General features: G+C 42.1%; 1 protein-coding gene across 2 annotated transcripts in view; it reads right to left on the reverse strand.

Annotated features, from left to right (window-relative positions):
- Positions 1-13,704, reverse strand: part of VPS37A (VPS37A subunit of ESCRT-I) — a 200,806-nt gene that overhangs the window by 72,683 nt on the left and 114,419 nt on the right. For both annotated transcript variants that reach the window (XM_069200574.1, XM_069200585.1), the window contains exons 8-9: positions 12,738-12,796; positions 12,591-12,659 (exon numbers count right to left, since the gene is read on the reverse strand). In XM_069200574.1, coding sequence (XP_069056675.1) covers positions 12,591-12,659; positions 12,738-12,796 — 128 coding nt within the window. The remainder of the gene's footprint in view (positions 1-12,590; positions 12,660-12,737; positions 12,797-13,704) is intronic.

Consider the following 13,704-nt stretch of genomic DNA (forward strand, 5'->3'; position numbering starts at 1 on the left):
GTCTTCTAAGAAAAGCTGGGATAAACAAAGAAATAATAAAGAAAAACAAAGTCACAGGGAGATTCTCTGCAACCAGAGCGCTCTGAAAAAAGTTATAATTTATGTAACTGTGATACTTTCAAACAATCTGACAGGTATCATTATACTGATACACACCCTTCTTGTTCCTTTCAGGACTCATCTGACAAACAGTCTGAGAGAGCGGGGCAGTCACAGCACAGACAAGAAGAGTACGTGAAACTGAAAGAGGACCCGCAAAGCTTGTCTGATATCATCATATAAAAGGAAGAGAAACTTCTGCAATAAAAACCACAATTCAAAAAGAAGATTGCAGAAATGTCTGCTAAATATGGCGCACATACTGAGACCATTACTGCAGAACAGGTCACTAGACAGTGTGGCAGAGGTCACAATTGTTCGCCAGAATATTCGAGTTTCTGGTTGTGACAGTAACTAATGATTACATAGAAGTTAAAACCCCAGATCAGCGGGTCGCCCCTCCAAAGAGACTGTACAAACTGAATATAGAGATTGAAGGGGACATAATGTGCACAATTAAAGTAATATTCTGGAAAACATTAACACTTAGATATGACATTCTCTTGGCTGAAAAGGATTGGTCACTGAGAGTTTGTTAGATCACTTCCACGGGGGAAGATGTAATATTACCATCTTTTTCAGTCCTTGCTCCTGAAGAAGTAAAACAAGCTTACGTGTAGAATGGGTCCATGCATAACCCCCTGTACTATACCGTAACCATGTCAGCTGGGATAAGGACCTGCCTTTTCATGTAATACCCCTAGGGTCCAAACCACAAGTGCAATCGCAATACCCTATTTAACATGAAGCAAAAGCTCCTGTGAGGGAAATAAATTCTCGCACAACTAGAGTACCAGGGAGTAACTGACCCCCACATATCTCCTATAAATAGCCCTTTGTTTCCAGTAGCTAAGCCGGATCACTCCTATAGAACAGTCTTAAAATACAGACATTCAAACAGCCACACCCTCACATTTGTAATACAAAATTCACACACTGCGGCTTTAATGAACAATATTGTCAGTAAAAAAAAAAAAATACATAACAACTCTGGATATATCCAACGTTTTTTTCCCTGCCAAAACATAGCACTTGAAAGCAAGGATTTTTAAATACTTTTTCCGCACTCTGCTCCATTTTTCTCAGCTCCTTCAGTGGAATAAGAACAGTCCTAGACTGCATGAGGCATGCGAAACAGTATTATTGCATGATATTGATCCAGAAGCATTGCCCTATGTCGATGACATTTATCTAAAAGATGATGACTTAAACACACACCTAGCCAGGGTACATTGCTTTTTTTTGGATTTGCTGAATATGGTTTCAAAGAAGCTAAAATTGCTTTTCTCAGTGTCCTGTTTTTAGAACACAACTTATCAAATGAGGAAAAGAACCTGGCACCACACCTCCTAGAGAAGGGTGCCCAATCACAACCACCAAACACTATTAAAAAAATGACAATCCTTGTTAGGATTTTTCAATTTCAGTAGAACATACAGTCACGATGAAACTTTATACATTGAATTTGTCCAGACTTCTCAAGCAAATATGGTACACTAGAACATACACAAATTCTCAGATCATTACAGACTGACAAGCTTACACACGACAATTACATTCATATGTCAATAATAGAAACTAGGGGCCATATGTACGAACACATTTTCCCATAGACACAGAATGGGCAAAACTGCTTGCTACATCTGGCCCTTGGTTATTTGGATAATACCGGGTGCCAGTGGCTTCACCTATGCCACATTTAATGAAGGTGACACAGTGCCAACTGCATATAAATAACATTTATATTCTAATGCAGAAATGCGTTTTTCATCCACTGAGAAATTTGACTGCAGTTCACATGGCTGTCATAAAGGAAAGACCATTGAATCAAAGGAAACGTGCAATTGTCGTTACTCTTGTCCCAGCCTTTGAGGCTGTCACAAAGGCCAGCATCCCGAATGCTCAAGCTTTACATCCTAGATTGATACAATGGGCCACTTCCCTGACAGCCACTGATGTAGACTATAGGAGTCATTACGACCCCGGCGGTCGGTTTAAATATGGCGGTAAGTACTGCCAACAGGCTGGCGGTAATTACCGCCATATTAGGACATTGGCAGGTTAATGTACCACACCGACCGCCACGGCGGTAACAGCCGCCGGGCTGGAGATATCCATCTCCAGCCTGGCAGCCGTCACTGTTCCGCCCGCAGGATTATGACCCCGCCTACCACCATGGTTTTCGTGGCTTCCTTAACGCCACAAAAACCATGGCGGTAGGCACTATCAGTGACAGGGAATTACTTCCCTGTCACTGATAGGGGTCTCCCCCCTCCCTCTCCAGTAAGCCCCCCCACCTTTCCAAAGCCCTCCCACACCACCCTACATTCAGGCCCCCCTTTCACACACACACACCCATTCCCACATACATCCATGCATGCATACATTCATTCACACGCACATTCGCACACACTTTCATACATACACACAGACACGCATTCACATAACACAAAATGCACGCACTCACACCTCCAAACATGCACACATGCATTCAACACGCAACACACACCCGCATCCACACAGACACAGTCAGGCCCCCCCCCCACATACACACAACACCCCCCACCTCCCTCCCCTGTCGGAGACCCGACTTACCTGTGTTCAGGGGGTCCTACGGCAGGAGACGGGACGGGGCGCTCCTGCCACCAGCAGCGCCTGCCAGCAGAACACTGCCAGGCCGTATTATGGGTCATAATACGGTTGGTGGTGGACTACTGGCGTGGCAGTGCTGGTGGCAGCAGCGTCACCTTACCGCCATCTGACCAGTAAATCCGGCTGTGGTCATAATATGGCAGACGGCTGGTAGCCGCGGCGATGGTTTATTGACGGCCGTCGCCGCAGCGGTAGGCGTTTTTTACCACCAATCTCCAAATGAGGGCCTATGTCTTTGACACTACACTACAAACTCAATAATTTCTCCAGTATGAACAAGAATACCCCATGCCCCCTAACATATTGCCTCTTAACCAGTATAAATATATTATATATAGTGATGGTTCAGCTCAGCCTGCTATAGGCACCAAGCACCAAGCACCAATACTCCGCAGCATGCGCAGCTTCATATGGAATAATGAGGGATGGTGAGTTCCACCCTCAACAAACCTTTATGAAGTCCCTAGGGAATTTCACTGCACAACTGGCTGAACTCAAAGATTTGATTCTGCCCCTAGAACATCTGAATCCTGAATTCCCTCCTCTTATAGTGTGTGATTTGTATTACTATGTTCAGCCTTTAAATGAAACCTTGCATTACTGGCTCTTGGATTCATAGACTCTAAAGGGAATACTGTAAAGAATCGGGTGCTTTGCGGAAAAGTGGCAGAATTCAAAGACACTATGCCACAGGCTCACGTAATTCATAAATTGAGTCACCGTGTCGGAGTACCGTAAGGGAATTCACTGGCTGATGAAGCAACCAAATCTGCAGTTAAGACTGCTACAGTAGCTTTGATTACATATTCTCAAACGAGAGTAGATGAAGAAATACTGGCTGCTGTTAATGGTTCGGGCAACAATACCCCTTTACCAAAAGCATATTCAGGAAAATATTACTGCCACTTAAGTGTCCAAAACATTCCTTTTGCTCCCATTCCTAGGGTGGGTGATCTAAGTGATACCCAATCAGAACTGCAGGCTAGAATTGATTAGTGCAGCACATGAGGGTGTAGTATCTGCCCATGCTGGTTTGGTGGCCACAGTCTCCCTGTTACAAAAATGCTATAGGTGGCAAGGTCTGTACAAACAGACAAAGCAGTATGCCCCAAGTTGTGACATTTGCCAAAAAAATTAAAGCTCCACCATAAACCCCCCACCACCGGCTCCCCTCTTTGTCTCAAACAAACTGCTACAATGCATGTATCTAGATCATTAGGGCCCCCTAAATTTGGATGGTGCATTTCAATACATTCTACTTGCTGTAGATTCTTGCTCCAGATTCTTCTGGGTGTGGCCATAGCCATCGGCTGATGCTCACATTGTTATTAAAGGACATCGGGACATATGCAATAGTTGATTCCACTTGGACCAGGGTTCTGCTTTTGCCGCCAAGGTTTACAGGGACACCATGGGAACCCTGGGTGTAGATGTGTATTACTCCTCCCTGTATCATCCAGAGTGCAATTCAATTGTGGAGAGGAAAAACTGAGACTTTAAGCAATCCTTAACAGCTAGTGTATTAGGGTCAGGTCTTAGTTAGATCCATCACCTGTATGGAGTCCAGAAAGCAATAAATATTCGGCCTAGACAATCTTTGGGTGACTGGTCCCCATATAAAGTCCTGTTTGACACCCAGATGAATGTTCCAGATCTTGATGGTCCCAGCTAAGTGGCAGTAGATACACCTTTTGACATAAATGAACATTTCACTGTCTTACAGGAACTCCAAGACTTCCGGGATGAGCGTTCAAACACACAGGCTGCCACTGAAGCAGTAAAGGAGCAACTAGCAGCTTTTGGGTGGTTTCCAATGGATGGGCATCTTGTTTGAGAAACAATTAAAGTGAAGAATGAATCTAGCTCACCATACCGTGCACCTGTGCCAGTCCTTGACATTCAATGTACCAGAATTGTGATGTTGCCTCTGCTGGCTGGCTTTAAAGACAAACTCTTTGTCTCTAATGATCAAGTAAAATTGAATCATGTGGCCATCCCTCACAGAAGGCCGCAGAGGACTCCTCGGTCATTCCCTAACCCCTCTCATTACCCTACAGGAAATACCTCTTCAAACATTAAACAACATAAATATTGTTTCCCCAGGCTGGGAAGGGCAGAGAATTAACTTTTGTTGCTTCCTGTTACCGCTGCAAATGCAAGAAATACACCAGCTGTAAGGCTATATTTTTCTACTACATCTCAAAGCAACAGAGTTGTTTATGATGAACCACTGTTGAAGGGGTCTACAGCTCTCTTTTACCTGCTGAGGTTCCTGTCATCACACAGACTGCTTCCGGGTACTTTGTCGACATTGACAACTTCTCTGACTCTTCCCACTCTTCACTTCATGATGAAGGTGTTTTCTTCACTGGGTGGAACACACTTATCTGATCCATTAGTGGTCCTATTTGTGGATTACACTTGCATTACCCTCCCTACTTTTATGGATTGGTTTTGTGGCTGTTTTCTTGTTGCTTATGAATGGCCATTATCTCTCTGAACACTATACTACAGAACTGGTATGTGAGGTGTTGAAGCCTCATTTGTCTTCTCTCAAAGTGTGAAGATACCTGTCCCTTGTGAACATTTCTGCTGTTCCAGTTCCTGATGGAAGCGTTTGGGATAGGTTCCCCTTCATCTTTGGGCCTACAGAGACTACACAAATTCATTATGTTTTCAAAGTTGCTATGGATAATGTCATAACCACATGTGTTATGTTTGATGAATGAGATGTTAAAACAGTTTCTTCAATGCTCTCTGAGCTTGAATGTCATACTGTATTTGAAAGTGATGTATATGAATTCTGTCAATTACAGTGAAATGTTTTGTTATCATCACTATGCGCACCAATACCTACATAGAGCTGGTATTCTGCAAACAATTTCTAATTATACACAACTGCAGGATTGCCCCCAGAGGGACATCCCAAAACATATTCAGATAAATTCACATATTTTTCTGGACACGATACATCAGATCCCATGTATTATTATTCTAAACTAACACCTTCAAAAGCAGGGAAAAATATGCTGACCCAAACAAAATTAATTCATTAAAATCTGTTTGTTTCTCAACTAGCACTTAAAGACTATGACTATTGGAGTGAAACAACTGATTTATCAATTTGGGGAACAAAACATTGACAAGTGCAGGGATTGGTGCCTTATTTAAAGCATGTCTAATATCACTGAGGATGATATTTCTGAATGACACAATTAAGTAAACCACTTGCCTAGGTCTAGCAAACAATAAAGAAATGAATATGGCCAGTATTCCCTCAGTTGCACATTTTGAAAATTGGCAACATTGCATTGAAGAACAGCTCAATGGTATGGTACAGAATGGTACATTTAACTCTAGACATTCAGGTCCCAACAGGTGGTCATTGTGGCCAGTGGACACAAACGGTTGTCATCCACATTTTTCAAACTCCTAATAGAGTTTTAAAGCAAGCAGACCGGACCCTCGTTATATTCAGTCACAGCACTTAGGGGTGGTCACTGCTTATAGCGTGGGAAAATTATGTCAGCAATGGTTGCAACATTCAACTTTATCAGCAGTAAAAGAGCACCTCTCTCCTCTCCGATGACAGGATTTGCAGGATTACTTGTTAGGTCCTAGGTCATCACGTTCTAAAAGATTTCTTGATGCCATCTATAATGAAATTTGGAAGCTTTCACAAATGGAAGCAGCTGTTCGCATACAGAAAATAGATCAGGCTAATTTAGTAAAGCATTGGCTGTTGTTGATAATGGAATGAACACATTGTCCACTCACATTTACACGTTAAATAACATTCTATCTTCTGCAATTGATATACAAAATGTTGAGTTTTTTTATAACCTGGGCAAAGTCAGCTTAGATATATTCTGCAGTTGAGAAGTACATTACAAGTCTTCAAATCGAACCACGTGCCCTGGAAGTACGTGAATGCAACAGAATTGTTTTTATCTTTCAATTTAATACATAAACAACTAATAATGGCAAAGAAAGACGCTACATATACAAGCTTAATATAAAGAAATGAGCAAAGTTGCCTTTCACAGTAGTGGAAACACCATCAGCAGTGTGGACAACACATGGGAGTTACCTTCCTGTGAAGGTTAAGTTTCAGTTTACATCATGCTTGAAACATTTTCCAGTAGTGAGAGAAAGCTGTGGTGGGAGTTTTATACATTACAGATGTGTGAGTGGGGACAAAGAGGTTTTTCTTTGTGGAAACGAATGCAAAACTTCTCTAAGCGACTCCATGACTTGTAAACAGGTGACATTGCACGGAGTCTGTAATGCATCCATGACCAATCTGGCATGTTTGTGAAGGGAGTACCAGTTTTCTTGATTCGCCCAGTGTTTCAGTTACATTTGAATGGAAGTTACTTGATGCTGAACGATAAGCGCTGTTGTGGGATGAGAACTAGTGTCCCCTATGTGGTTTCTGTTGCTCAAATAGCGACAATGTAATAACATGCTCTTTCCTCCTGCGCATGAGATTAGGGTAGCTAGCTTGTGGCCTTCCATTCCTACCTTTAATGTTGATTTTGACAAGCTTAGCGGGCTGAAAGCACTATTATCTTTTTTTTTTTTTTAATGTTGCACTTACATCTGCCAGTGAAAACTTTGAATTGCAAGTTGCAAGGTCATACACTAATATGCAATTGCTGTTAAACACCAACTTTCCTTGACATCTTGGTAAACTTGTGAGTCGCATCTTTAAAATGTCTAACACCAACACCGCAGGCGTTGTACACTTTCTTTTTTTTTAAAGCAGTTGGGTCTGGTTTTGTCGGCACGTTCCAGACTGTTTTCGGAGTGATTCCATCTTTTATACACTTTTTGAGTGTATCTGTAGGCATGCCACTTGTACTATTTCTAATTGGTGGTATTTTAATTCTATTCTTGCTGCTCTGCAATGGATGTCCCACCTCGAAGCCGAATGGTGATGGAACTACTCCATTTCCAGCTGTGTCATGAACGCATGATAAAGTACTTTGGCATATCAATCAATCAATCAATCTGGATTTGTTAAGAGCGGCTACCTTTATTGGTTTTTCCCCGGATGCCTACTACCTTGGGGCACTATGACTCAGGCCAACTTTTTTCTTGTCACTCATTACCCACCAGACACTAATTGCTTTATCGCTCTTTTTACTCCAGGCTTATCATGGCCACCACTGATCTCTTCAGCGCTAATTGACTGCTCCTAGAGATCCAAGACCACTACAAGTTCATTTAAACTTATCAACCGAATCTCTGTTTGCATATCCTAAGGTACCTTATACTTACCTTTTATTTTATACTTTTATCATTAATTTTTACTCACACAACAGCACACTAAGCATCCATTCCTTTACCATTAGAATTACCTTTTCTCTACACTGAGGTGCACTTGCACTTTCACAATCCTTTAATTTTTTCCCCTATTTCTTCAGTCATATCTATGATTATATTACCACGCATGATGCTGCCTGTTGTCACCTCACTCTTGGTAGACTCGGCTGTCCCCCTCTTGTAAATCTTATTTTTCAGCTGGTTACGGGACTCTTTTTGCACTCTCATGTTACATTTATTTCCACATCCGCTTTGCGCATCCCTTTTCCAATTCACGTCATCATATTAAAAACTTTTGCACATTTTTTCTGGTTTTCTCTCACCCCGCTTTTACAAAGGATTTAGATGGCTGATTACTCCCTGTACAATACCCACTTTACCGATTTGTATATATTGTTCATCTATTTTTTCACAGCCTTGACAAAGTCTTGAAGACGAAACACGTGTTGGCTGTTTTGCTGTATGGACTGTTGTTGCAATTGGTCATCTGTTTGTAACTTTGATCATTTATTATCATCTGGCTGTTTGGATACATGGACTTACTGTACATGTAGTCTTTGGGATTGAGACTCTGACTACCCACCTGCATCTATAATAAATCTCGAAAACATCATCTTCTCTGACCGGACATCTACTTAATTCCTGAATATTATCTGGATCTACGATACGGGTGTGCCCTGGCCACTCTTCTCTCGTTGTATAGGCAACCACCCACTCCTTAGTGTGTGGCCCTCGGACACGTGTGGGCGCAGGTGTTTTGGCTAGCCTGGCACCCATCACTATGTTGTCCACATAAATTACTATTTTCTGATCAAACATCCGGTACACTTGTTGCTGATGTGCGAGCACCTGTTGGCATTCTCCACCTCCCTTGCTTAGTCCTCAGATGCTTGTCCATGGTGGTTGAGGAAAAAGCTTGTCGTTCGGCTTGCACAGAGTTACCATTTTAGATTCAGCTCTTTAAGTTGATATCTCCTTTCCGTAGTAACCTTTTCTACACTTTAGTGCATTAGTGCGCTGTGTGTGTATATTGTTGACTGGCACTGACGCCCTGTACTCTGTACAGCTAGTTCCAAAATTGTACATTTTAGAACGTGGTGTCATTTGTTTTGCTTTCGTGGTGTGCTCGTTAGGAGACACTTCATTTTAGCTGGACAATACGACTAGCTGCTCTGCGTCTCGCTCACAGTGTAAGAACACTACATTATATGCCATGATTCATTGGGACAAGCACTTCAATGTTGGGACTATCACACAACCTCTGAGAGCTGTAACTGAGATGCAGCAATGCTGACTCTGACCTCCATCCGGCCAAGGAGGATAGCATGTACTGGCTTCCAGACAACTAACACCAAGGTATAAGGTTAGACTATCCCAACTGATCAGGCAGAAAATACTCAAAATATGCTCTCTTTAGTATAGTATTAGATACAGATTGGCGTACGCAAACATTAGTAACAATTGCCATGGTAGAACTGTTTATACTATTCACCATTCTAACAATGCTGATTACAGCAATAATTCTCACCTTTCTAATAATCAAAGAACATACTTTTTATACAAGAATACAATCATTTCTGTTTTGAAAATGTTTTTCAAATCCTTCTTGTGTTTACCTTGGGCATACAAGAGTAACTAATGAAAGAGTTTCATAGAGGCTTGTGACGTAAGTATCCTGCCACTGACACTGAGAGAGGGGTAAATATGCATGCTCATTAAACCAGCCAGAAACAAGGCTATCTCGGTCGGGTATAGCCCCCTCACGATGATCAACTCGGACACTGAATTCCTTTGTAAGGTACTTGCCTCTCGTTTGACTGCACAAACTGGAGGTCCTATGACTAGACCTCTTATTTCACGGTTCGATTACAACATGTGGCCCGTTGGCTAGACCAGGCCAGCAATTGGGAAAAGTGCCTACTGCTTGGCAGGGTGGCCGCTGAACGCCTGCCCGAACTCCTAATGGAGGGCGTGGGGCTTCTGCTTGATGTCCCGCACATAGTTAGACACACGGCTATACTCTGGCACCAGTTTGTTGGGACAGTGCTGAAAAGGGCCCAGTTTCACAGAGAAGTCCCGATTTGGATACTGAAACTTGTCCGATGGATGATGGGCAATATGTCCTTTCAGCTGCGGCATGACTGTGGGTGTGAACTCCTTGGGGATTTGTACCCAAAGGAGACCTTTATATCGTTTGAGGAGGTCCGGCTCACTTTTACACTTCGACCTGATCATTTGTTTACATCATGCAGGACTGTCAGACATAGCAAGGAAAGCATGGCCCTCTTATCCTGCTGCTCCCAAAACTACACACTCGTGGTGTACTTTTTACATGCAGTGTAGGGTGTCATTTGATCAAGCTGTTATATAAGGCCATGCATTCAGATGCCGTGGGGCCCCCTCCACGGGCCCATGTAGCTTGGGACACTTACTTGGATACTCCATTTGACGAGAGGGAATGGACACGTGTCAATGACCACACGAAAACACTCTCTCTCTCTCTCTCTCTCTCTCTCACCTCACTCCCAAAGGCTTGCACCGCATGACTTTCTCTCACAAAGATAATTGTCCCAGATGTGGGACTGGTGGGACAGAATTCTCGCACTTAGACTGGCAGTGCTGGGAGGTACAGTGCTACTGGACCCGGGTAGTAGTGGAGATACAGAGAACAGTACACTTACACCTTGAACTCACACCACAAAGCTGTCTACTGAGTTACATCAAACGGGAAGGAAAATGGCGTACAAATTCTTGCAAATGTCGCTAGTCCTGGCTAGACGCAGGATAACCATTACTTGGATGGGGCAGAGGGCACCTGAATATGACCATTGGCATTGTGATGTAATGGAGTGGTCCGTAGCCAATGAGAGACACATGAAGCTTAATAGTTGAGACGATGAAGCAGTGGAGGACCTTACAGGTTGGAGTGACCTTTGTGATGCATTTCTAGACCCAGATGCTGCAATGGCCTGTACGGAGAGTGAAAGTGCTGATGATGGTGGGTGAAGGGACAGAAGCAGAAAGGAATGGAAAATACTCATGGAGGTGTGGTACGTCACAACGTGTATAAGTGTGCAAATTGGAGGTCTCCTGTTTGGGGTCTCAGGAATCGTGCATGGGTGGATTGCCCAGTAGTGCATTCTCCCAAAATGCCCACACTATGCTGTATGTCTTCTTTCCCAAACACTGCTGTTTTGTTATTTATGATAAAACTGTAAATAAAGATTTTTTTTTTTTAAACTAATGAAAGAGTTAGATCTGTTTCCATGATTCCTGGGAATCAGAGTGTCATGTTCGAGGTTGACAACAACATCTTTCCCTGGTCTGTTTAGGGGTTGGATGTGGTACTGTGAGCTTGCCATGATACAACAACACTTACTCATGGTATATGCGGACTGAGTCTATTCTGTGAAGTTCGTGTTGGTCTAATACACAGCCCTACTATATTTGCAGGAACAAGCTCTTTGTGGATGCACATGTATTTTTGTGAAAGATTATGGAAAGCAATAACAGAGTGGTAACCAAACAAAATGTGTCCAAGATAATGAAGTGTCCTAAACTTCTGTTAGTCCAAAGTGGGAAAAGGGTCAAAATTTGTTTATCAGGACTTTCCAGTAAATGTGAATCTAAGAGTGGTTAAAATCATTAAAAGTAGTGGGATGCCTCAAGATGGAAAATGTTAGAGATTAAAGAGTTGCTAAGATCTAATACTCAAATTCCTTCAACAGTACATGATCATGAACATTGTAGTTTGGGTGAAATAGCTTCTTCAAGTAAATCTTACGTTGCACCAAGGGAAGTAGAAGGATTTGTCTTGGACTCTTCAGAACACACATGATGTTCTTGGTCCTCATTTGACAGAACACATCAGAGGCAGAAACAGATTCCACAGCAGGAAGGATTAGGAATTTTGGCTGAATTTGTAAACAGTCATGGAGAATGATTCAAGAGTGTTAGTAATCATCCTTGATGATCTTGCTTGATGATTCCGCTCTCTAAATATTCAACAATTACTTTGCTAGATTGTTATTCTATTATTTCAGTTGTCTTTTTGAAGGGGTGAGATGTATTGTCTATTAGTGTGTAACTTATATGCCTAACGTTGTAAACTTTCACTGAAGGTAAACATACATTAAATTCTTGTGACAATTTCCTCAGCTTGTGCTCTTGTACACACTTGCAATGCAGTATTATGAGTTCTGAATATGAGAGCATATTATGCACTTATATATAAATGTCGGCCCTAACTGGCAGGGTTTGCTTCCAATAAAAGATATTATTGTGCCTGGTAACAGTGCTAAACAATTACAGACTAATTCACAGGGGGGCACCAGTACTGCTTCCTGTCCTTGCTCCCACATAACCTCCACAAGTGCATGACCAATATACATTGAGGCAGAGTAAAACCTACCAAACACCACATTATCATTATCTCTATTGACAAGCATAGTACAGTTGCCAAAAGGTTATTTGCTGCTTTTACTGTCCCAGACAGTTACACAACAACGTACCTCACTGAGCTCATGTTGCCTTTGCATCTTTTTTTCGAAACTGAATTTCATCTGAGTAAGCACTTCATACTGAAACAAACAAAGGAGTAGTAAGAAAGGCATATTTCCTTTACATTTTAGCCAGAGACAGTATGCAAAAACTCTTACTTTATCCAGTATAGCATGCCTTTTAGCTTCGAGGATTGGCTCCATCAGAAGGTTTTTTCCTATAAAACATGTAAATTAACGACACCTTGTGTTATTCTACATACCAATTTCAATTGATTACTATTATACAATAAATTAAAGTAGCTATCAAATACAAATAATTTACATAAGCATTTTTGTGCTGTGTTTGACACTTCAGAAGGTATGTGTTAGACCTGTCATTCTTGGTATTGTCTTGCCCCCGACCTTTTGCCTTCACCCTTCCTGGAGTGTTTTTGTTGCCAGTAGGTCTATGAGCATTTTACCAGTGCTAAGCAGTACCTGTGCACTCTCCCTAAAACATGATACAATTGGTTTACATCTGAATGGCACATGTACAGGTCCACATTACATGGTACTACATGTACCCAGGGACTGTAAATTAAATGCTGCTAGTGGGCCTGCAGCACTCATTGTGCCACCCACTTAAGACTCACTTTTTCAAATCTCTTAGGCATGCCACCTGCAGTGCAGGTTTAAAACTGCCAGTTCGACTTGGCAAAAAAAAAAACACTTGCCAGGCCTAAACCTTCCTTTTTAAAACATATAAGGCAGCCCTACAATAGGCCTTAAAGAGCCTATATTGGAGGGTGCATTTGTATTTAAGAAGCATGCCATGTGTTTAAGTTTTACATGTCCTGGTGAACTCCTAAATTTGTGTTCCATCACTGTAAGGCCTATTTCTTCCATTGGATTACCTTACTACATTTAATATGTGCTAAGGGATCTCCCAACTCTCTTCACCCCACTGTTACCCATGCACAATAAAACAGTTTCCCAACATATCCCACACTGAACAACCACACTCTACCAACCAGGAACAACTGAGGAAATATTGTACTACCAGTCCGTTGAAAAGCGCTGCGGGACTTGTCAGATTTATGAGGTGCTAAGAAAAGATTACTACAATACAATGGTTCTACTTGCT

The sequence above is a fragment of the Pleurodeles waltl genome, chromosome 1_2, assembly GCF_031143425.1.
Source record: "Pleurodeles waltl isolate 20211129_DDA chromosome 1_2, aPleWal1.hap1.20221129, whole genome shotgun sequence".
In the NCBI taxonomy this organism is placed as follows: Eukaryota; Metazoa; Chordata; class Amphibia; order Caudata; family Salamandridae; genus Pleurodeles; species Pleurodeles waltl.